Source organism: Lutra lutra, chromosome 3, assembly GCF_902655055.1.
Source record: "Lutra lutra chromosome 3, mLutLut1.2, whole genome shotgun sequence".
NCBI classification, from domain to species: domain Eukaryota; kingdom Metazoa; phylum Chordata; class Mammalia; order Carnivora; family Mustelidae; genus Lutra; species Lutra lutra.
The window spans coordinates 38,675,475-38,700,204 of NC_062280.1; the positions used below are offsets into that span (position 1 = coordinate 38,675,475).

At 41.0% G+C, this 24,730-nt stretch overlaps 2 protein-coding genes across 23 annotated transcripts in view; one reads left to right on the top strand and one right to left on the bottom strand.

Annotated features, from left to right (window-relative positions):
- TRIP12 (thyroid hormone receptor interactor 12) overlaps nt 1-21,786 on the bottom strand; it is a 146,706-nt gene extending 124,920 nt beyond the window's left edge. For 7 of the 22 annotated variants that reach the window (XM_047721235.1, XM_047721229.1, XM_047721227.1 and 4 more), the window contains exon 1: nt 20,485-20,800. The gene's annotated coding sequence lies outside the window, so the exon portion shown is untranslated. Of the gene's footprint in view, nt 1-19,877; nt 19,900-20,169; nt 20,326-20,484; nt 20,802-21,496; nt 21,573-21,766 lie in introns of those variants that run through there. The other 15 variants (XM_047721239.1, XM_047721236.1, XM_047721234.1 and 12 more) reach the window with 8 other exon arrangements.
- FBXO36 (F-box protein 36) overlaps nt 20,867-24,730 on the top strand; it is a 90,538-nt gene continuing 86,674 nt past the window's right edge. Inside the window, exon 1 of the mRNA XM_047721242.1 lies at nt 20,867-21,221. Within this exon, the coding sequence (XP_047577198.1) occupies nt 21,126-21,221 (96 nt within the window). The 5' untranslated portion in view covers nt 20,867-21,125. The remainder of the gene's footprint in view (nt 21,222-24,730) is intronic.

The following is a 24,730-nucleotide window of genomic DNA, read 5'->3' on the forward strand; positions in this document are numbered from 1 at the left end:
AAAGGCAGAGGCTCAACCCACTGAGCCACCCAGGTGCCCCTAAACGGGTATGATTTTAACACAAAGACTGCACATCACATCTGAACTGTCAATTTTATTTTTTTTTAAAGACTTTATTTATTTGACAGAGGGAGAGATCACAACTAGACAGAGAGGAGGCAGAGAGAAAGGAGGAAGCAGGCTGAGCAGAGAGCCCGATGCGGGGCTCGATCCCAGGACCCTGAGATCATGACCTGAGCCTAAGGCAGAGGCTTTAACCCACTGAGCCACCCAGGCGCCCCTGAACTGTCAATTTTAAAACTTAAAAGTTTACAAAATCCAATGAGTACAGGGTTTATTTTGGAGCAATGAAATGTTCTGAAATTAGACCATGGCAATGGTTGCACAATTCTGTGAATGTATTAAAAACACTGTAGATTTTAAACGGGTGAATTGTAAGGCATAGGAATTATGTATCTAGACAGAACTACTTAAAAAAACTGTTTTGCAGGGCGCCTGGGTGGCTCAGTGGGTTAAAGCCTCTGCCTTCGGCTCAGGTCATGATCCCAGGGTCCTGGGATCGAGGCCCGCATCGGGTTCTCTGATCAGCAGGGAGCCTGCATCCTCCTCTCTCTCTCTGCCTGTCTCTCTGCCTACTTGTGATCTCTCTCTCTGTCAAATAAATAAATAAAATCTTTAAAAAAAAACAAAACTGTTTTGCTTTAAAAGTGTTTCCTGCCTTCTAAAGTAATGCATAAAAAGGAAAATTCTAAAGCTGTTGCTTTTAAATTTTCAACTATGTCACCAAGTAAAATGTAACACAGACTCTCCCCAACAGGTACTGAAAGGTACTATAAACCAACTGTTAAGAATGAAAAGACTCCTACATAGAGTGGAATATATTTTTTAATGCATTTACTAAACCTGACTGATAATCCAATTTTTTCACTACTTACACGTCTTCCTATTCTCTATTCTAATAAAGTAATGATGGCCTTTTCTACTTCATAGTCCTTACACTGATTAGAAAGTCAGTTAACTTCTTGTTTCCCAACATTGTCATTAAGTACAAAAATAAAATGAAAACCAGAAGTATTTACAAAGGAACTAATGACTATATTTCATAATACCTGATATTGGATCAATTTAAATATTTACTTTTTCTAAAGCAAACAAAACAAGAATAATTAAATCCAACATGGATAGCATCACTTAGCTGTTCCAAAATAAGTTCTTCTAGGACTCAGAAAGTCCAGTGATCCAAATGAAGTACTAGTTTAGTTTCTATCAAAACTTGAAGAAAACCTGAGACTGAGTGGCAGGTATTCTAGCTTGCAGACTCCTAAACGTATTCAATCAACAGATGTTTGCAGCCCAACTGCGCAAAAGGCACTGATGTGTCTTTTAAGTCAGAAATACTGCTTTAAGGAAACTTTAAAATCAACTGTAGTTAACCACCCAAGTTTTTAAACAAAAAATCCAGAACTATAGCAGGCAGTTCAAGAATTTTCATTTGTCAGGTTTGGTGCAACCCACTTTAAAAAGGAAAAGAAAGAACGCGCACTTAAAGGAAAGCAGGTTGCCCTGAAGTGAAAAATTTAAAAATTAAAAAATGAAGGTGGGGGTGGGGCATGGGGGTAGGACTGTACTATTAACTCCAGGGAGGCTTAATGTCCTTAGACTAGAATTCTTTACTAATTTTTTTATTCCTCATACACAAATTAAAAAAAAAAAAAATAAATCTCTGCTCCTGGTTTATTAACTGCATGAGATATACCCACACATCTAAAACTCAAGGGCAGGGAACCACATGAACACAAGTCATTTTACAGCGCTCTGACAGGAGAATTGCCTCCTCTCCATGGAGCACTTCAGAGCAGTGCCTTTACCTACATTTCCTGACATTTAAACCTTTATAGTGGTCACACTGTGTTATTTTGGGGGGGGGGGGGATGAGGTGACACCAAGGCCAAGACTTACTAGTTGGGATATGGCAGTGCCAGGTCTTACTCAGCTACTCAATTACTTAACAAAGGGGCAGCCCCTCCCCAATGGTATTTACCTGCCACTGGTGGGGGTAGACAAGAGTAACACTGGATAGTATTGGGAGGACAATTAAGCACTCGGTAGAGAGAATTAAGCGGGGGAACACTACAGACAGGAGAACGTAGAAGATAACATTCCCTACCCAATTTCCATCTATCCCACACTCTTCCATGCTAAAAGAATCCTGCCACATAGGAGGTACAAATCCCTTCACCCCTGAGGAAGGTACAGGGAGTACCCTGGCCCTAAGGGATGAGTCATGATTGGGCCAAAGCCAGTATTTATCCTCAAACTGTAAGAGTAGAGGCTTGAAATCAATTTAGACCAGGGGTTCATAATCAGGAGTTCATGAACCTAGATTGAAAAAAATAATTTCACTAACCTCTAATTGCAATTTAACATTTCCTTCTATCCTAAATAGGCAACAAACCACAGCACAACAAAGCCACAGTACCTTTGGCTTTGCACCAAGAGGAATCAGATATTATCCTACCACATTACAATTGTTGCGGATACCTCAAAATATCATTTACACCCATCATTGCTTTGAACAGCTGCTAGATCGTATTATTGAAAGTGCTAATAAAGAAATGTATTACTAGATTACAACATACTGATTTAGTAGTTTAAAAACTACATTTCAACATTTGATATTCTGGAGATTTTGTCTTATACAATTATTTTAGGAATTCAGAATTATTTTGAGGGGTCCACCGCTTAAGACTGTGAAAGGGTCCACACCACAGAAAAGGTTAAAAATTCTCAGATTTAAAAGGTCATAACCAGAAATTTTAAATGAAATCGAAAACAGCATGCCTAATGCTTAAATAGTGCCTGACATTTACTTCTGTTACATACACATTTATACACATACACTGGTGAAGCAAAGTAGGGCATTTCTAATCATGGACTAAACATCAAAAGAATTTAAAAGCCAGAGGTTTAAACCTATATTCATACCCCACCACCATTACTCTTATTTTCGCGACAGGTAGACCCTAGCTCTAGCAAATAAGAGGTAAATAAGAGGTATGCTGAGCATCCTTCAGGAGTATTTTCGCTTTCTGAATTTAAAAAAAAAAAAAAAAAAAAAAAGGCTTGTGGGGTGCCCTGCAGGCTTAGTTGGTAGAGCATGCAACTCTTGATCTGGGGGTTAGGAATTCAAACCCCACCCTGGGCACAGAGCTTATTTAAAAAAAAAAAAAAAAAAAAAAAAAAAAAGGCCCCATCTTCCCAGCCTTCCTACCTCAAATGTGATGGACTCAATGACTTCAAGCCATGACAGAGCTATCTGGTCATCTTGAAGAACCACTTGCTGAGAGCAGCAGAGCAGAAAGAGAGTGCAATCCTTGCTGGAACCACTGTGTACCTGAACCACGTCGTATAAGGAAAAGGAAACCCTGATCTGTTTTAGGTCCAGTTAGTCAAGTTTTCTATTATTCACAGGCAAAATGTCCCTATCAGAAAAAGGATTATTATGGATAAGGTAGCCAGGAAAGGCATCTTTGAGGTTAACATCTGAGCCAAGACCTCACCGATGAGGAGACAGATCTTTAAGATCTAGAAGAGCATTTCCAGCAACAGGGGGAGCTACTAAAAGATAAAATAAGAGAGAACATCAGGGAGGTGGGCAAGAGCCAGAACAGAGAGGAGTCCTATGGAGCATTCTAATTCTTCCACCAAATAAAAGCTATGAGCACACACACACCTCTCTCTCACACACACAAGAACGCTTTCCAAGTTCATACAAAGGTAAGAGACAGAGACCCCTCATTTAAAAACGTGGCTTTAGGGGCACCTGGTGGCTCAGCCAATAAGGCGTCCAACTCTTGATTTCATCTTGGGCTGTGGTCTCAGGGTCATGAGTCTAAGCCCTGAGATGGCTCCTGGCTGAACATGGGGCCTGCCTAGGATTCTCTCTGTCCCTCGCACCCCGCTGGCCCACATGTGCACTCTCTAAAAAAATAAAAAATAACATAATAAATTAAAATTTGGCTTTAGACACAAAGCTGTTCCTTGAAGCATTATTAACAACAGGTTTTTTAAAATCTGACAAGAATTAGAAAGGCTGGGGGGCGCCTGGGTGGCTCAGTGAGTTAAGCCGCTGCCTTCGGCTCAGGTCATGATCTCAGGGTCCTGGGATCGAGCCCCGCATCGGGCTCTCTGCTCAGCAGAGAGCCTGCTTCTCCCTCTCTGCCTGCCACTCTGCCTACTTGTGATCTCTCTGTCAAACAAATAAATAAATAAAATCTTAAAAAAAAAAAAAAGAATTAGAAAGGCTGAATAAATTATGATGAATATAAAGCAAACAATAAAGAATAACAAAATAGGAAAATGTTCATCATACAATAGTACTGGGAAAAACATAGTATGGGGGTGCCCGGGTGGCTCAGTGGGTTAAACCCTTGGCCTTCGGCTCAGGTCATGATCCCAGGGTCCTGGGATCGAGCCCCACATCAGGCTCTCTGCTCTGCAGGGAGCCTGCTTTCTCCTCTCTCTCTGCCTGCCTCTGCCTACCTGTGATCTCTGTCAGATAAATAAATAAAATATTTAAAAAAAAAAAAAAACACATGGTATGGACCCATTTTTTTTTTTTAAAGATTTTATTCATTTATTTGGCCGAGAGAGATCACAAGTAGGCAGAGAGACAGGCATAGAGAGAGGGGAAACAGCCTCCCCGCTGAGCGGAGAGCCCGATGCGGGGCTCGATCCCAGGACCCTGAGATCATGACCTGAGCCAAAGGCAGAGGCTTAACCCGCTGAGCCACTCAGGCGTCCCTGGACCCATTTTTATTAAAACAAAAGCTAGAAGAAAGAACAAAAATGTCTATACTGTCAGGTAAAGAAATTATGGATCAGTTCTTAACTTTCTCTTTGTTTTTCTTTGTTCAAGTTTTAACTATCACTCAGTCTGTACTTCATAATCAGAAATAAATGCCTCAAAAATTAAAAGTTGCTCACTAAATGTAATGTGGCATCCTGGATGAGATCCTGGGAACAGAAAGCCACTAGGTGAAGAAAACTAAGGAAATCCAAATAATGTATAGGGAGTACTAATGTATCAATCCTAGTTCATTAGCTAAGTCAAAAATTCACTAATGTTAAGATCTTAACAAAACGGGGGCACCTGGGTGGCTCCGTGGGTTAAAGCCTCTGCCTTCGGCTCGGGTCGTGATCCCAGGGTCCTTGGATCGAGCCCCCCATCAGGCTCTCTGCTAGGCAGGGAGCCTGCTTCCTCCTTTCTCTCTCTCTCTGCCTTCCTCTCTGCCTACTTGTGATCTCTGTCAAATAAATAAAATCTTTAAAAAAAAAAAAATCTTAACAAAACAGAAGCTGGGTGAGGAGTATAGGGTAACCATCTTTGCACATTTTTTTTATGAATCCAAAACTACACTTTAACATTTTTTTGGTTTTGTTCTTTTTTTAATGTTTAAGTCCACTTACCTAAGACTCTTCAAGTAGGCAAAAGTACAGATAGTAGTCATCACTAAGGAATGGCAGGCAAAGGCAGAGAGCATTTAGGAGAGAAAAGAGATTGCATGTTGAAAGTTAAGGGCCAAAGGTTTTGTACATGTCTGCCAGGCACACAACAGGCCCTCACTTGTTGCAGAATAAGGCTCTCACTTATTTTACTATTTTCAGATACAGGAGGTTTAAAGGATCTTTTTTTAAAGGCCTTATTGATCCCCTCAACTAAGCAGAAAGTGCTGAGAATATACTTTTTAAAGTATCTTTAAGCTACCAGAATTATCACTTTCTTAAAGCCATGGGGTACAAGCCTTCTAGCAAGAAGTTTTGCAATTCAACACCTTAAAAGCTCGGGGAAGCAAGGTGGGACACACAGAGTGCCCAAACATACAGGACCACCAACCAGTAAGGAAAAGGGCAAGGCTCACTCACTATACAAAGCAAATTAAGTCCCTTAAAAAGCAGGCCATTTCAGAGTGTCCAACTGCCAATAATAATATTCACTAATGATGGCCTAGAGTCAGGCACAAAACACATTCACAATCCTCTGAAAAGTCAACACGTACAATGACTGGTAAAGAGCCACATGAAAAAAAAAAATGTTTTCACTGCACTGACCTTTGTTCAGAAGATTTTACATGTATTCCTTTTTTTCGAAAAAAGGTGTTTTTAAGCTTTTTATTGAGTAAAAAAAAAAATTTTTTTTTTTTTTTAGATTTTGAGAGAGAGGGAGGGAGAGAAAGAGCACAAGCGGGGGAGCCGCAGGCAAAGAGGGAGGGAGAAGCAGGCTCACCACTTAGCATAGAGCCCAACACAGGACTCTCGGATCATGACCTGAGCCAAAGGCAGACAGGTAACCTTTGGAGCCACGGAAGTGCCCCTAAGAAAACTTCTAAAAGAGAAAAGATTTATCCTCTAATGATTTAAAAAAAAAAAAAAAACTTGACCTTAGAACTAGTTAAAGGGAATATGGGATATTCTTTATACTACTTTAACTATATTTTTATAAGTCTGAAGTTTTATCAAAAAAAACGAGCCATATCATACATTTTATTGAAACTAATAGTAGTAGTCAAAAAGGCTATCATTAGCAATGACAGAACATTTGAACCTGGATCAAATATAGATACTCTCTCCAAAAAAACTTTTCACCAAAACACTTAATGTTAGTCCAGGTCAGGAAATATTTTTACTTTCAATCTTTAAAGTGTCATTTTAATTATCCATTAAATTTACTAACACCTAAATTATGACATCAGAAAAACAATAAATTCACACACTGTTGACTATAATTTCATACATTTATAGCAACTGTGAAAATAAGTCATTTAAAAAGAACTATTATATGGTTCTTTTACATAGAGTAAAAGCTACTATTAAACTCCTTCTAGAAGTCAATACCCTAATCAAAAACGTGTAACATAGCAACTACCATTTGATCACCTTACCGGGAACAAGGCACTGTGTTTAGCATTTCTCTCTCATGAAAAACTCAAAAGAATCTTATAAAGTACAATTTTTTTTTAAAGATTTTATTAATTTATTTGACAGACAGAGAGGAGAAAGCAGGCTCCCCGCGGAACCCGCGGAACAGAGTGTCCGATGTGGGGCTCAATCCCAGGACCCTGGGATCATGACCTGAGCTGAAGGCAGAGGCTTTAACCCACTGAGCCACCCAGACGCCCCATAAAGTACAATTTTTCTATACTTTACACCTTAATAACTTGCCCAAGATCAAACAACCACGAAACCGGAACACAAATTCATCCTGCTGATGAGTCCACCCATACTGTCAAATGATCTCCTTCAACCCTTCTCCTTAAAGTCTACCACTCACGGAATCCACCTTCTCAAACCTGTCTTTTTAGATAGACTATCAACAAAGGAAATGCCTTCCTTCTCTCAAAAAGAACAGTTATTAACCGTAATTACCCATGGAGCACGTACCCTTTACCAGCCATTGTTTCAAAGTTTTACATGGTAACCGATTTAATCCTCACAACAAACCTAAAATAAGGTATTACTATCATTCCCATTATACAGATGCAAAAACTGAAGCCAAACTAAAGTGACTGACCCAAGGTCACAAAGTTAATTGTATCAGAACCAGGGTTTAAGTTAAATCCCAGTCTGCTCTTAGTCACGTATACCAAACTCCTGTATCACTTACACATTATGATGCTATCTTTTAAGACATACAGATGTCATTTCTAAATCCTGTGAACCAAGTAAAGGCAGCAAGTAATACTCTGGGGCAGGGGTTGGCAAACTACGGCTCACAGGCCAAATCTGGACCACCACTCCCTTTTGTAAATAAAGTTTTATTAAAACAAAGGCAATGGCTGCTTTTGCTCCACAACAGAGACTACAGGACCCACAAAGCCAAAAATATTTGCTATTTGGCACCTTATAAAAAAAAGTTTGCTGAGCCCAGTTCTGGAAGACAGTGTATAAGCCTTCCTCTAAACCATCCAGACAGACATTTTTAAATTTATAAATAAATTTATAAATAAAAACAGCAGCAGCTACCATTCAAGTATATACTACTTACACAAGATCCTCATGACAACCCATTTTATACAAAAGAAAACTAAGCATCAGAGGGTTTAAATGACTTATCCAAGATCACATAGGGAAGATCTTCTTTAAATCAGAGTTTCTGGCTTCAAGCCCCTATCCTTTGTACAGGGCACTGCCTTCAAAATATATAAATGTGTATACCCATGAAAAAGCAAACTGTTTAAGAAAACTGTTTAAGAAAACTAAAAGTTCAGGATAAAAACGCCAACTTTAAAAAGAAAAATATTGGGGCGCCTGGGTGGCTCAGTGGGTTAAGCCGCTGCCTTCGGCTCAGGTCATGGTCTCGGAGTCCTGGGATCAAGCCCCACATCGGGCTCTCTGCTCAGCGGGGAGCCTGCTTCCTCCTCTCTCTCTGCCTGCCTCTCTGCCTCCTTGTGATCTCTCTGTCAAATAAATAAATAAAATCTTTAAAAAAAAGAAAAATATTCATGTAAATGTATGCACAGATATTAACTGGCTCTTACTTTCATCTTATTTTTCCATTATACTGTATTTATGTATTTCCTATTATTCCAGTTGGGGTTATGAACAACCCAGAGATACTCAAAGCAAAGCAAGGATATGGTATATTCTCCCTATGGAAGTTTTGGGCAAAAAACTCACTTAAGTAAACACAGAAAATAAACACAGCATCTAGAATTTATTTACTCAGTACAATTAACTCTCCTTGAACACCGAAAAATTCTACCCTCTTCTGAAGCAGACTCTGATCTACCCTCATTACACTTTCCTGTCCAACTCTCATCTATTTACCAACTTACCTATCCATCCCCAGCCCACCTACCTCTCCATTTCACACCCCTCCTCCCGTGGAGACTAACCTATATACCAGTGAGCCCAAGGGAAGGATTCAAGAGAGGTTGATTGCTGTTGCCATTATTCAAAGAACCTTTTCTTATTATTCTTATCCCATTCATCTCCCACACCACTAGCCTGGTCTACAGCACTGTTAGATTATATCACACATATTCACAGTGACAGCCACATCAGAAAGATAACAAGGAACTGAATATGCAATTAAATGTGATCAAGTATACATGGATGAAGACAACTATACTGAGAAATAACTGAGTAATTCTCTGTTCCTAACAACTCTGTTCCTAGTCACCTGGTAAGACATCTGAATAATGTCTTAAACTCAGTTTAAGAGTTTTTATGGTTACTTTTGTTTCCAACTTTATCTCCTTCCCTAATGAGACTATAAACTCAAGGCCAAGGACATCTTACGACTCTTCCTTATCCCAAATCTTGATTTAGGACTTTAAGTATTCAAGAAGATCTATAATAATACATACCATTTGCTTATTATTTATATACAAATTCTACGTCCACTGCTAACTTCAGACTACTTACGCTGAGAGCACCGACATCTTACAGGAGCATTTTTCTAGGTCTGAGTATTACTAATGTAGTTCAAGCAACACCTCTAAAACATAAATGCGGCAGTTGCTGAAACCAGCCTAATTCCTTCCAGTGGACTGTGACTCTAATACCGGACCATAAAACAGACATCATTCCAGAATGATTTTTTAGAACCATTGTTTTACTAAGTCTCTGACTATATGCTCCTTAAGAGAACCACAGATTAAGCCATTCCTAACTTTAAAACTCTTAATATGAAAACTTCCCAAATCCTTTACTATCGTATTAAAAATTTAAATAAACTCAGCAGGCATCTCATAAAAAGTTCTAAGTATCTCTAAATATAGTAAACTCTGAAAAGTTAATTGTGCATTATGAATCTTATTTTTCTTTTTTAGTAACAAGAAAGAACACAGACTGAATGGAAGTAAATGCATAAGTTGAAGGTCCAGCCAACAGAAAAGAAAATGCTGCTATTCCAGCAAACACTGAGTTTTCTGATTCCTTAGCTAATTCAAGAACTATAAATTGCGTATCACTTAAAACCAGTGCCACAACGATGATCCCAAATGATGGTTAACTATCTCTTCGGTAACTCCCTTCAGAATAGTGTAATGAGAAGGTACCTGGAGAATAAAAGGCCTGGCCTAATATACAGGCAGCTGAAAAGTAATACTAGATGGTTCAAAGAGGCAGAAGCAGATTATCTTACAGTGCCACACCAAAGGCTGAAATTCCCCAAGTCTTACCTCACAGCAGCAACTGGAAGGGCAAACTTTTCAAAAGAGCGGGTGAAGAGTAAAATAAAAAAAGAATGAACTCTGCAATTAACAGTCTAGTTTCCTAAGAAAAGTATTTAGAGGTCAAGATGTGTAAATTAACAGTGAAGTTCCTAATGACAGTTGAGAAATAATTAGGAAACTAGTCTGATCACAAAGCTAAGAAGTACTGAAATCTCTTAAAAAATCAGCCTAATTGTTGCCATCTGCTGGGAGAAAGGCAGAAATGCTTGTGGGTCTGGGACAGAGTGAGGTAGACTTTAAGTCTAATTCCCTACTGAGACTAGGCCACTCTCCCTAGGTGGTGGACACAAGACAAGGAAACATGGTTTAATAAAGGAAAAATTAGGAAGCTGCACCAATGCCTTGAATAAAAGACAGTCTGGTCGGGGTGCCTGGGTGACTCAGTTGGTTAAGCATTTGCCTTCAGCTCAGGTCATGATCCCAGGGTCCTGGAATGGAGTCCCACATCAGGCTCTCTGCTTAGCAGGGAGCCTGCTTCTCTCCCTCTCTCTCTTCCTCTTTGTCTGTCAAATAAATAAAATCTTTTAAAAAACAAAATAAAATAAAGGACATTCGTCTCTTGTAGTAGCAAAATACACAGCCTTCACAAACGTTTTTATTCCAAAGTCCACGAACCCTCACAGATTTTGTGCTATACAGCTTTAACAGGTGTTAAGTCACCTGTTAAGCCTTCCTCACAACCAGCAATCTTGCACTAACTGCTAACATCTCTGTTTCTACTTAAGAATAAAATGAATTCAAACTGCAATCAGCAAAGTCTATAGGAATACTCTAGAAAAGCTGCTGTAAGAAAACTAAATATGACTGCTACCAGACACATGAATAAAGCATTATTCTTTGTATCTTTAGTTACCCTTTAGCCACCAGCTAACCTCATTTCCTAATTTTGAAATCCTGTTTTGTGTACTTTTATAAAAGTACTAAGATATTTAACTTGATTAAACAGGCAATATTGGGGCACCTGGGTGACTCGGTTAAGTGTCCAACTCTTGATTTTGGCTCAGGTCATGTTCCCCACATCAGGCTCCATGCTCTGCAAGGATCCTGCTTGAAATTCTCATTCCCCCTCTCCCTCTGCCCGCCCCTGCCCCCGCCCCCCCCCCCTCAGAAAACAACCAACCACCACCAACAAAAAATGGGTAATATTAACTTGCACTTTTTAAAAGTATATATAAATACTGGAACGCCTGGGTGGCTCAGTTGGTTAAGCAACCGACTTCAGCTCTGATAATGATCTTGGGGTTGTGGAACCAAGCCCCACTTGTGGGGAGTGGGGAGCCACTCCCCACTCTTGGGGATCCAGAATCTTCCGGAGATTCTGCACTCTTGAGCTCTCTCAAAATTAATAACTGAATCTTTTTTTTTTTTAAAGTATGTAGGGGTGCCTGGGTGGCTCAGCTGGGTAAGTGTCCGCCTTTTGCTCAGGTCACAATCCCAGGGTCCTGGGATTGAGCTCCGCGGGGAGCCTCTCTCTGACCCCCACCCCACTCGTGCTCTCACTCATTGTCTCTCACAAATAATAAATAAAATCTTTTAAAAAAAAATTATGTAGGGGCGCCTGGGTGGCTCAGTGGGTTAAGCCACTGCCTTCGGCTCAGGTCATGATCTCAGGGTCCTGGGATCGAGCCCCGCGTCGGGCTCTCTGCTCAGCAGGGAGCCTGCTTCCTCCTCTCTCTCTGCCTGCCTCTCTGCCTGCTTGTGATCTCTGTCAAATAAATAAATAAAATCTTAAAAAAAAATTATGTAATACTTAAGCCACAATTTACTATTCTTAAAACATTTTGTTATTTTACTGTACTAGGTGCTTAGCAGAAGTTTCCCTTATAAAGAGGGCTGACATTACTGAGGAATTCACAAAAAATTATATACTAATTTTCCAACAGTACTCTGAATTAAAAACAAAAACAAAACTGAATAAACAATAGAGGAGTGTGTTAAGACAAAATGACTGCCAGCTTCCACTAAAGGGGAAGAACACTATGACTGAACCGAGGAGCAGTGGGAGTCATTCAGACAGCTCCTGCTTATTTAACAGAAGTATTCCAACTACTAAGTACGGAAACTTAACGAGATATTTTACCTCTACTTCTTTCCCCCCAAAACTTACCACAGTAACCCCTTACAGTCCCACAAATGGAAGCCATTTCATAAAAGATCAGATCTATAAAAGATCTGAAAGCACTTTTTCTTTGTAGATCATTTACAAATCAAATTATTTCTGTCCCCGGGGCGCCTGGGGCGCCTGGGTGGCTCAGTGGGTTAAGCCGCTGCCTTCGGCTCGGGTCATGATCTCAGGGTCCTGGGATCGAGTCCCGCGTCGGGCTCTCTGCTTGGTGGGGAGCCTGTTTCCCTCTCTCTCTCTCTGCCTGCCTCTCTGTCTACTTGTGATCTCTCTCTGTCAAATAAATAAAAATAAATAAATAAATAAATTAAAAAAAATTATTTCTCTCCCCTTTTTTATGCTGTCACCACTTATTCACGGACCAACACTAAACTCAGCATGTCTATTTGTTAAAACTAATTTCTTAATTTCTCCCATCTGAAAACCTCAATCTTCTCAGCCTGATTTCCTATTTCACAGATGTGGACCCTCTACTCCAAAGGGCCAGTTTATGGGACCATTAGACCCTCACCTCAATTACACCTTTTTAAGCTCCCCATCCTTCTCTCTACCCAAACAAATGAGGCCAGTTCAAGTCCAGAGACTTGAAGTCTCTCCATGAAGTCCTCCTCAACCTAGTCAACTTCAACCTAGGAACCTCTCTCTAAGCTTCTGAGTACCCACTGTGTAAAACTCAACTTTATACTTAACAATATGCACAATGTTCAATGTTGTGTTCTACTGTCATAGTTTGAACTCATCTACAGTAAAGTACCACATCTCTTCAACTTAAGAAATCTCATTTTATAAATCTATTTCTCCTCAGCATTTTTCAAGAGGGTATGAAACCAGAAATGCACATGCATTAGTTGCTGAGGAAATATTTGCACAATGAAGGCACTTCCAACAGTTTATTCAGTAAAGCCAAATTTCATGCCCTAATTTATCAGTTTCTTGAGATTCTTCTATCAGGTTTTCTAAATGTAGAAAACCTGCATTTACCATAGCTACAGGATACTTCTCTATGCTAAACACCATACCACATGTAGTTATCACGTAAGTTCAACAAGGTAAGTGATTTTCAACTAAATGAAACCATGGAACTCAGGACAAGAACCTTCTGTATTCCTTTCAGCAGAGACCTGGCACACAGTAAGTACTAGAGAAATATGCACTGATAAATATGTTTTTACCTTGTAGTAAACATAATCCCCAAATGCTAAACCTAAGGTAACAAAGTTAGTAAAATAGTGTAGCACCTTAACAATCCCTCAAAGGGGATGTTCATGAGCCTAATTCTGAAAAATTTATATTCTAGCATCCTACACTCAGCTACCAAACCCTGAGAAATGAAAATAAGCAAGCTGACAGAAACTATGGCAAATGGTGCTACTATTATTTCACAATATAGTTCCTCAATGTGTCACCAAAATAAACTGTCACCGCCATGTACAATGCTGGTCAGGAGCCTTGTGCCAGCCACCGTGGCAATGGAAGAAATGAGAGCTTTATCTCCAAGAAGCCAAAGATCTAGTTAAGAAGAAGTAAGCGACTAATTATGTAAGACAGATGGTGAAAGCAGTTAACTAAAACTACTAAGATGTCATGGAAGGAAGAAGTGAGGAGTAAAACTCTTACAGGAGGTTCTAGAAAAAAGTGAAGTGTGTATCTGTAGCTACAAGAGACGCAAGATGAGGAAAGGTGTCGATCCAGGCCGACTAATCAAAGTCCAAGCAAGGAAGCTGAAGTTCCTGGAGTGTGTTCAGAGAGGACCAAGCAGCTCAACTGGACTGCACACAGCCAAGGGTGCAAAAACAGAAAAGATTACAACATACTGGGAAACAGCAGACATTACAGCACGTTCAGGTATTTACTATTTACAATGTAAGGCAACTACAAGCACTAGGTTTTCAGAAAGACTAAAAAAAAAGCGGGGGTGGGGGGAGAGAAGCCCTCCATATGATCTCCATGAACCTGCTCTCTAAGGACACAAAGCAGCTTAAATTACAACTCAACAGTGAATTTCAGACTGGCAGTTATCTGTAAAAACTCATTTTGGGTTTCCAGGGCATCACAGATGTTTACCAGTATAAGGACTTCAAACTGAGTTAATTTGACCTCAAGAAGATACAGCACAAGGTACATCTATTTATTCAGAATGCTGCCCACGGGGTGGAATGAGTAGGAGTTTTGAAGTCAGGGTAGAACTCATTGGTTATGACAGCCAACAAGTTGATTAAAATACACATTGAAATTCTGTAACTTTAAGTCTTAAAGAATTGCTGATAGACACTTCAGCTTATAAATAGTCTTCAAAATCCACATATGGGTAATAACATTTTATTTACAGAAATAAATATATCCTTTCTAAAAAAGAAACAAAGAAACTAAACAAAAATGCTGTATAAAACTCAACTGCATACTTAACAAATACATGCATCGCATCGTATCAAAATATATTTAGGGCCTCAGTGTAGAATTTAAATGATCAACTATTATATGTAAATAAAGGATGATTAAAGACTATGAAATGGCTTGTCCTCACTTTTTTTTTTTTAAAGATTTTATTTATTTATTTGACAGACAGATCACAAGTAGGCAGAGAGGCAGGCAGAGAGAGAGAGAGGAGGAAGCAGGCTCCCCGCTGAGCAGAGAGCCCGATGCGGGGCTCAATCCCAGGACCCTGAGATCATGACCTGAGCCGAAGGCAGAGGCTTTAACCCCACTGAGCCACCCAGGCGCCCCTGTCCTCATTTTTTTTTATACGGGACTTAAAGTAACTCGTGGTCCTAAAAAATATCCAAAAGATTAAAAAGAAAACACAAAATTTTTAGCATCAACTAGGATTCAAAAAGTTTGTCAAAAGAAGACATATAACTGTTACAAATTATTTTCACTTACAGCAGTATTTTATTCTCACAAAACTTGTTCCTTTAATAAACATTCAGATTCCTTAATGCAGGCCAGACACTGCTAAAGGGACTTTAAAAAAGGGGAAGACAGGGCGCCTGGGTGGCTCAGTGGGTTGGGCCGCTGCCTTCGGCTCAGGTCATGATCTCAGGGTCCTGGGATCGAGTCCCGCATCAGACTCTCTGCTTAGCGGGGAGCCTGCTTCTTTCTCTCTCTCTCTCTCTGCCTGCCTCTCTGTCTACTTGTGATCTCTCTCTCTCTCTCTCTCTCTCTCTGTCAAATAAATAAATAAATAAATCTTTTTTAAAAAGGGGGGGAAGACAGACTTCAATTAAGGAACATCAATTAAGGAACACTATCTATCCTCCAAGCCTTTCACGTCTACATATAACAGAAGTATATTCTAGGTAGAAGGATGTTAACAAATGAGGCAACGGTCAATGCTGCAATGAACCAGTGAGGAAGGGCCGGGTGTTCCAATTTACATAGCCTAATCTCCTAAATACAGTGTCTAGCATACAAATGACAAACCTAGGTTAGGTGGCAAAAACCACACTTCGGATTAGGCACTTAAAACTCACAAAGGTTCAACTATTCGCCCAAGGTCACAAAGACAGAAAAGGCAGTCAAGACAACTACCCAAGTCTTCAACCTTCAAATCAGGTGTTTGCATGAACAATGAATGCTGTTCTCTAATGAAAGGACAGAGTGGCAAGCAGATTTTTTTCCCCCACTCCAAGTAGAGCTGCAGAAGTTTACCAAAAGCTTCTGCGTGCTCAAGATGAAACAGGTATGTCTGAATAATGGACAAGCTCCTTTTTCTTCTGGCCTACCCAATTTAATGAAACTGTGACAATCACAACGAAAATCTGAAAGGCCTCAAAGTACTCTTAAGAGACTTATCTCAGCCTAGGAAACAACTTTCTTGCCCATAACCTAAAATCAGTAAATTAGGGTATTCGATTTAAAGAACTATACTGTTAAAAAATCCAGGACACTGGCCAAGTTAAATTTTACTTTAAAATCAAGAGACTGGTTCAGCATCAGTATATTTATCTATTTACTGTAACAATGAGCACCTACTGTGTGTTCGAGCCACGTAGCAGACCAGGTAGCGATTACAGAGAACTGCTAGAGGTTTAGGCCTTAGAAATCAGTATCAACTATACAAATGCACTAAAAGCAAACAGACAAATGTAAGACTAACATTACATGTTAAGAACTACAAGCAGGATTATGTAACAATCTACAGATTCTATTTATTGTATAATATCAACTTCTTTCTTACTCTTTCACCCTTTCCAGGCACTCGATGGCACAGCAGTCAGAAATACAAGAGGCTGTGATCACAAAACCAAATAGCATCCTAAGGAATCTGTTGAGGCTAAGAAACTTTCCAAGTGGGAAGACTGGTTGCATAGTCAGCAAGACTGGGCTAACATTACTGGTTTGGAGTGGGAAGGAAAAATGGGTATTATTTTCGATTAGGCATACGTGTGTACCTTCATGAAAAACACAGGGATGATACAAAATAATCCTTGACTTCAAGAAGCCTATAATCCAGTCGAGGAAACAAATGCAACACATGTCAACAAATTTAGCACTCTAATCCCAAAATGGAGCTTATTTAGATAACCAAGAAATAAAAAATAAAGGTCATGGGGTATAAATTTTTGAGGAAGTGATATGAAGGGGCCAGTTGAAGTGAACCGAAATGGTTTAAATAAAGGAAAAGTGCATGTTACTGGCAGTAGAAAGAATGTGAGTGAAGAGGAAAAGCAACAAACAGGTTGCTTTTTCAACTTGAGTCTGAAGTTACCTCAGCAAATGGAAAAATAAAGGGGCAACTGGTGGTATCCTATTTGCTCAGAAAGATCCTCACCCACCCACTTAAAAGAAAAAAATAATAATTTTTTAAAAATCCCCCTAAACCCTGTAAAGAAAACAGATCAAGATTTGGCAATATTTTCTCTTAATGGTGGAAAGTCAATTTCATAAGAGCCACAGACCAGAACAGGTACATGTTATCAACAATAAAATGTAAAGAAAATCTCTAAGTATGATTAACGTATTTATTCAGTAGGAGGTATAGTGAAAAAATATCTACCATGCTGATGCAAAAAATAATAATAAAAAACAGAAATTCGGCCCAAGTTCCACTACCGATTTAATAGTTTCAAAATATAAGTTGCTGTAACTTCATATCTGCAACCTACCTCACATCAAGGTCACCCCCCCATCACTACCACTGCTGAGAAGCTCTGTTTTCAGTGACCTCAAAATAGCTAACATAATTTTCTAAAACTATTGATAATGTATTATACTTATTTAGCAGTTTGTAGTTTGTCACAACCATTATATCCACTGGGTCTCAAAAATCACCCAGTGAGGTAAAACAGTGGTTACCCATTCCTATTTCACAAATAAAATAACTGGAGACCAGGGGCACCTGGGTGGCTCAGTCAGCCTTCAGTTAAGTGTCAGGTCTTGATCCTGAGGTCCTGGGACGGAACCCTGCATAGAGGCTCCCTACTCTGCGGAGCAATCTACTTCTCCTTCTGATCCTCCCCCCTTTTCATGCTGGAACTCTCTAATGGAAAAAAAAAAAAAAAAAGGCAAAAAACAAAAAAACAAGTACTTAAAAAAAAAAATACTGGAGACCAGATAGGTTAAGTGAATAGCTCAAGGTCACACAGCTACTAACTGGCACTGTGTGAATTCCCAACCCATTGTTTGCCTCTTTGCTGGAATGATGTGCTTAAATAGGATCATAAAATCTTATCTAGATAACATAAATACAGTAATCTTAAAAGTTAGAATGGAAAGGTAAATATTCAAATTTACTTTGCTCGGTGAAAACACGGATTTTATACTGGCTTAGCATCCCCTTAATTTAAAAAAAAAATTATTTTAGCTTAGCAGCTTCTGGAACTCTAACTGCCAAATTCTAAAACTTTTAGAAAGGAAATGAAAAACTGAAACAAAAGGCCTGTTCACTGACACAAACTAAACAATAACCGTGAGCTCAGCAGACTTACAAATCCCTCAAACTCTCTAAAAACTTTATATTCTACATTAATTACATGGCAATTCTTAAATCCTTATAGATACTGGCACATTCATAGAAAAGCAGATGTAGACAAAGCCCACAAACTCCAACAATGTTAATATGCTCTCTTAAGTGTAAAATAAATGAAATAAAAACTCTCCAAACAATCTCACAATGATGTGTAAAAGCCACACTAATTCATTAATGTTTCTGGGCCTGAAAATGGAGCAGGGCTGTTTCAAAAGAAATTTACTTTAAAATTTACTTCAAAATTCACTTAGTATTGATCTCTTTGCATAATGAAAATAAACCTTAATAAAACTATCTGCATGCAACTGTCTCTAACCTGATGATGCCATTCCTCAACCTTAACCGCCCCCCCACCCCCTCCACCCCCGAGTAAATGCGACACACAAACACACCACACACAGGCCTCATATATAGGCCTCTTGCCTTTTTCCCCAACAACTAGGACCTTTGTTCCAAGCTTCGGTTTTTTGCCCCACTCAATAGCTCTTTCAACTTTCTACCCTGTATTTTTTGTTTTGTTTTGCTTTTAGAGAGGAGATCCTCAGCCTCAACTTTCTGGGTCTTTAAAAAATGAAATGCCAGAAATATCTACAGAGAAACTGGAGAGGAAAAGAAAGTTGAACACAGCACTAAAGGGCCTACAAAACGGAGTAAAGCCCGGGGATCGGGTGATCTGGCAGCCCAGGCAAGATCCGGGAAAGGCCGACTAGGAAAGGAAGACAGCAGGGCAGCAGTTAGACGTCCACTCAGAACACATTCACTGCACTAAGAAACATACCCCTGAACCCCTCACACACGAACGTTTACTCACTGACACAGTCCCTCCTTCAATTAACTAACGAAGCAATTAAACTCTACCCACCGCCAGACACGACGCTTAAGCTAAACGTCCCCAAAGTAAAACGGCGTTATCAAAGACAAACGAACGTGTCTTAAGGGTTTAGGAGCAGCCCCTTCCGTTCCTCCTTACCACACAAGGTCCCCCCAGTAGTTCAAATGTGTTAAGTTATTTCCTCCCGATTTGCATGTGTTTTTAAATCTTTATTAATTCTTTTCCCTGTAGCAAATTAAGGATTCCTGTTACTCTAAGGAAGGAAACGCCACGAAGGACAGGATTTGGGATTTTTCCAGGCTTCGTTATTTGAACTCCCCTTAACTTGTTTCTGAACTAGAAACCCACTCACCATGGAGGAGGATGGAGGAGAGGGTGAACTGAATGGACAAACGATATAATAGGTTTTATGTAATCCACATATAAATAAATTAATCGCCTGACTCGCTTTGAATGCTAATACGATTGGAGTGACAACTGGTCCACCTCCCTCCCAAGTCCTGGACCCCCACCCCCGATTTCCACTCTGATCTATTCAGAAGCATGCTCTGCTCCTCTCAGTCAAGTTTCTCGGCCTCTTTTCCAGCCCCCCTGCACGCCCGTCTCTTCGTCATCCTCAATCTCAACTTCCCACGGCTAAAGAAACTGCCCAGCGCAGACCCCTGTCTCCGGCCTCGCCCGCCCACAACCCTCCCCCCTTGGCAGGAAACCCCTTACTGCGGTCTAAAGTCACTCCGGCCTCTCCCTCCTCTGACCCTCGCTTCCCACAACTGTTGTCACTCGAGCTGCTCCCTAGTTTCCATTTCCGGGCCGTCCCCAGTCCTGGAGCCTCCCCTCTCCCGGTTTCCGGGCCCACCGTCCCATTTCCGGGGAACCCTTGCCGTCTTCACACCCCCCACCTGCACTTCCGGCCCCCCACTTTCTCGCTTCCTAGACGCCCTCCAAGCTCCAAAGCCCACTTCCGGCCCCCCCGGCCCCCACCGGGCTCCCCAAGACCCGCACGCCTTACCCCGGTTCCGTGAAGGGCCCTCCTCATCGCGGGGGGCCAGAGGGGGGACCCAGTGAACCCCCCCCCCCGCTCCCGCCCGGCCCCGGTCTCCCTCGAGCGCCTCGCCCGTCAACCCCCGGCCCGGTCCTTCCGCGGCTCCGCCGCTGCCGCCGGGAGCAGGCCGAGCGGGGGCCGAATCGCGGCGATGACACAACCGGGCTTCCTGGGACTTTCTGTTCCAGCTCCTCCCCACCCCCCCTTGCCGCCCCCCCAACCCCTCGGCACAACCCCCTCCCCCAAGCCTGGCCCGGCCGCTCGGAACTGAGCCCCAATTACCTAGTTGGGCCCCAAAGTCTCCGGTCCGGACTCGGTGGCGCGGCAGTAACTTCCACTCGCTCCCCCCACCCCCCCCCGGCGGCGGCGGCGGCGGCGGCGGCTCCTCGGGTCCCTTCAATTATCAGCTGAGCCGCAGCACCGCGGCCGGCGTGCGCCTCCGCCCGCGCCGCCTCCCTCCCCGCCCGTTCCAACACCCTCCGGGAACTATTTTGCCCGTCGGCTTAAGCTGACGAGCTCGTCCGCGGGAAAGGCCCCGCTGCCTACTCGCGGCCCATCACATCGCCCCTCCCTCCCCCACCGCCCGGAGCGACTCTCCCAGCGGCCGAAGATCTCCTCCCGATCCCTTCGAGGGACCAGGAAGGGGAATGTGGGCCTGTGCTTGGTATCCCTCCGCCGGGGTCACCCCCTCCCCTCCATGGTAGCAGGAACTAATTCCCTTTCGGGTCACCAGGGACCTGAGGTTTGAAATTTCACGGACCAGAGTTCCCTCTGACTCTTGGGAGAGAGGTCGACCACCCCAAGGCAGAAACCCCCAGCTAGCTCAAAAGCGGGGTTCGATTTAAACTAGGGCTTTGGCCCCATGACCCCAATCAAGCCCCGCCCCTTCCTGGTTGTCTTAGCGACGGCGGTGGCGTCCCAAGATGGCGTCGTGGCTGCCGGAGACTCTGTTCGAAATTGTAGGACAAGGCCCAGCGCCGAGCAAAGACTATTACCAGTTATTGGTCACCCGGTCCCAGGCAAGTGCGAGGCGCGGTTTACCCTCTCTAACACCCTGCCGCCCGGGTGGAGCGCGGAACGCGAGCCGCGCTAGGCCGAGAGCGACTGTGGCCCGCCGGAAGCGTCCGGTCCTAGCTCCGAGCCGGGAAGATTTTCCTCGTCACCTGGGCCTCCTCGGCCGGCTCCTCGGTGGCCCGCGTGTCTTTTCCCAACCCCAGCCCGGCTCGTCTCTGGCGAGCTTTCTTTGCCTTCCCACATCGCCGCCCTCTCCCTTCTTGCCACCCGGGGCTCCTACCCGCAGAGTTCCCTCCGCGCGAAGAGAAAAACAGGCGTCCCTGGCTGGCGTGCAACCTCACCTCAGCGTGGGAAGGAGAGAAAGAAAGACTCAGCCAAGTGTCCCAAGGAGGAGCCGGCAGGGGAGGGGAGAAAGGGAAGATCTCTTTTCCAGGGTAGGAGCTAATCATGGGGGATTTTTAAAATCTCATTGTGGTCTTTCCGGTACCACGACCACATCAAAACTTCTTTATCTCTAGTAGGAATTGATCGTTGAGAGCTTTCCCCTTACCTTTTTGGAGCCCCTTCTATCCCATTGAAAGTGTGCGGGGGGTGGTACAAAAATGTTTCAGCTGCTCTGCGCGTCAGCCCCACCCATAATGACATCTGCTCCACAACAATAAGACCGAGGATTATGTTATCGCTGGAGTAAAGTAACCATCAGCCTATTTTTATGACTACTTTAGCTATTTAAGGTGGGCTTTTTGGTTGATTTATTGTGCTCATGAAATGATCAGGTTGAACTGGGCCTCCACTCGGAACACATTTTCTGATTCCTGGCTGAGCTTAATTAAGCCTGTCTCTGAGATAAAGCACCTTGTACTTTAACAGATGGTATTTCTATAAAATGAAATTTAGAATTTTGAATATATTTGTTTTGGTATAGGTATTGAATATGGCATCAGTTTTCCCGTGAGCCCTTAAGTAGGCAAAGAATGCTTTTTTAATTGCTTCAAAAGCATCTTTTAAAAATAATACATGTATTTTTAAACCTGATATTTATAAATATTGCAAGTATATCAATAATAAAAGTGTGATAACCTGTCAAACTTAGATATTTAATTGAACATTTTGGCGGGGGGATTTTTACACATTTAATTGGAATTTCATAATCGCTGAAATTCTTTTTTTTGGTACATTTTTAGAACCATTTTCCATTCGTCTTAAGATGTATGATCCTACAGTTTTTCACTTTCTAACATTAATGATCGAAAGCAATAACACCTTACCATATTCGTACTTTGTTTTCTATTTCCATCTACCTCACCTAAGTTAAAATGTTCTAATGTTTACAGTTTTTTCCATAATTTGTCTCTTAAGAAAATTTTTTTGAGGATTTCTTTTTCTTGAAAGTCCATTATTACAAGTGTACTGTCATGTGTACTATCATGTCCTAAGCCTCAACGAAAAAAATACTTGTTTAGCTTTTTATTTTAGTAAATTAACCATAAGAGTGTTCCTGGCCATTAGTTTTCCCCAAGAATGCTTCTGTTGTTGATGTTCAGACTTTGCTCTGTAGTCTAACTTGGGCACACGCCTTCTTCTAGCCACTGTGTTTTATGAAACGCCCCTCCCCCACCCAAGTATTCGTAAAGCTTTCTCTCTCTTCTTTTTTCTTTTCTTTTTTTTTCTTTCATTTTCTTTTTTCTCTTTTCTTTCTTTCTTTCTCTCTCAGATCAAAAACTGACTTTCATTTGAGGCCCTATTCTTCGTGTCAATTGCTTCTATATAAAATCCTTTTCAAGCTGATTCATTTTCTTTTTTAAGCAGACAGAATATATCCACTACAGTTCAACCAGTGCAAGTTCATCTCAAATCTGATTAATTCACTCTTTTTAAAGTAAAATTGGTTGTAAAAAATAGTAAGCCAAAAAAACAGTCTTTTCAGTCAACTGTCTTGAGAATATGCTATTTTCTGACCACAAGACAATTTTTCTAAGGCTCAGCACAGGAAACCAAACATCCACTAAGAGGTGGTCTGACATAAATAAGTACTAAAACACTAGAATTAAAATGAGTTTTATAAGATGGACTTTTTCTGAAGTGACTTTCTAAAATTTTTCCTCTCTCTTTCTTCCTTTATTTCCAAAAATGTTGTATATTATTCGAAATAGGCCCCAAATTTAGATGGATCTTTCTGTTCCTCTGATTCTCTTTTTTAATCTTTTTCACTGCTTTTATTTTTATTGGCTTTAAATTGAAGTAACTGCCCATTTCACATGGATGTGAAGGCAGATATCTCTCATTAGGGTCTTACCACTGTTGGTATAGTCCAGAATATAGATGTTATACATAAATATTTTTTTTGCCTTCTTACTTATACAGTAACAGTAAATACATATTTTTATGCTTATAGAGGCATTCCCAATTAACAACTCGATACCATGATTTTTTGTTTTTTCCCTAGAAAGGCACTTACAGAATATAATTTATGGTAAATATAGTTTCTCACATTTGATCTTTATAATGATCTGAAGGCTTAGAAAAATCACTGCACTGCTTTCTAAATCAAAGATTTATGCAATTATTTTCACTCTAGTTTTAGTAGTATATATATTTTCTTATATTGGATTCTAATTCTTTGAAAACTGCTAGATTCATAGTAAGTTAGAACTGGAAAGAACCTTGAATATTATTTAGGCAAAGGATACTCCACACTTTGCTTCTAAGAAAATCTTAAATTGTATTCCTGAATGAAGATCCCTTCCTTAATTTAATCAGCAAGTTGGCATTTACTATGGAGATGCAAAATACAAGATTTTTGGCTTCAAAGAATTCATCTTTCATTCCACAAATCTGTATTAAGCACCTTTTATGGCCAGGTACTGTTCTGGATGCTGGGAAAACATCAGTAGACCAAACAAAATCCCTCCTCTTGTGGAGCATGTAATCTAGGTGAGAGAATATAGTTAGTGATTTGATTTATATAAACACTGAAATGGCTTTTCAGGAACAAAGGAAGTTCATAGCCAAGTTAATGGATAGCACAGATGATTTAAAATCTGAGTCCAGAGGGGAAAAAAAAATCACTTTAGAGTAGAAGGCTCGGGAGGGTACAATGACCAGTCTTACTCTTGAAACTCTGTCTTCTTCGTTCTCTTGAAGTGGAAGTATTGCTTAAGATGGTCACCCTTGGTGACTTAAGTTTAATGTGACAAAAGATGGAAAACTGCTAGAAACAGTAACTGTATGATGAAAATTGACAGATAATGGCCTCTTGCACCTGTGTTAGGAAGTCGTCCCAGGAGAACCAACATGTGATAGTTGGTCCAGCAAATAAAAGGAGGAAGAATGAGTAATAGATTACCTTAATTTACCTATTTTACTTAAGCCTACTAAAAACTCCCAAAAAGATACCTAAAGCTAATGTCATCTGGAAAGAAAAAGAAGAAAGAAAAGAAATTCCAAAAGCTCACTCCTCAAAAATAACAAATATTTTTGACGTGCTTTAGAGTTGTAGCTCTGACAGAAAACA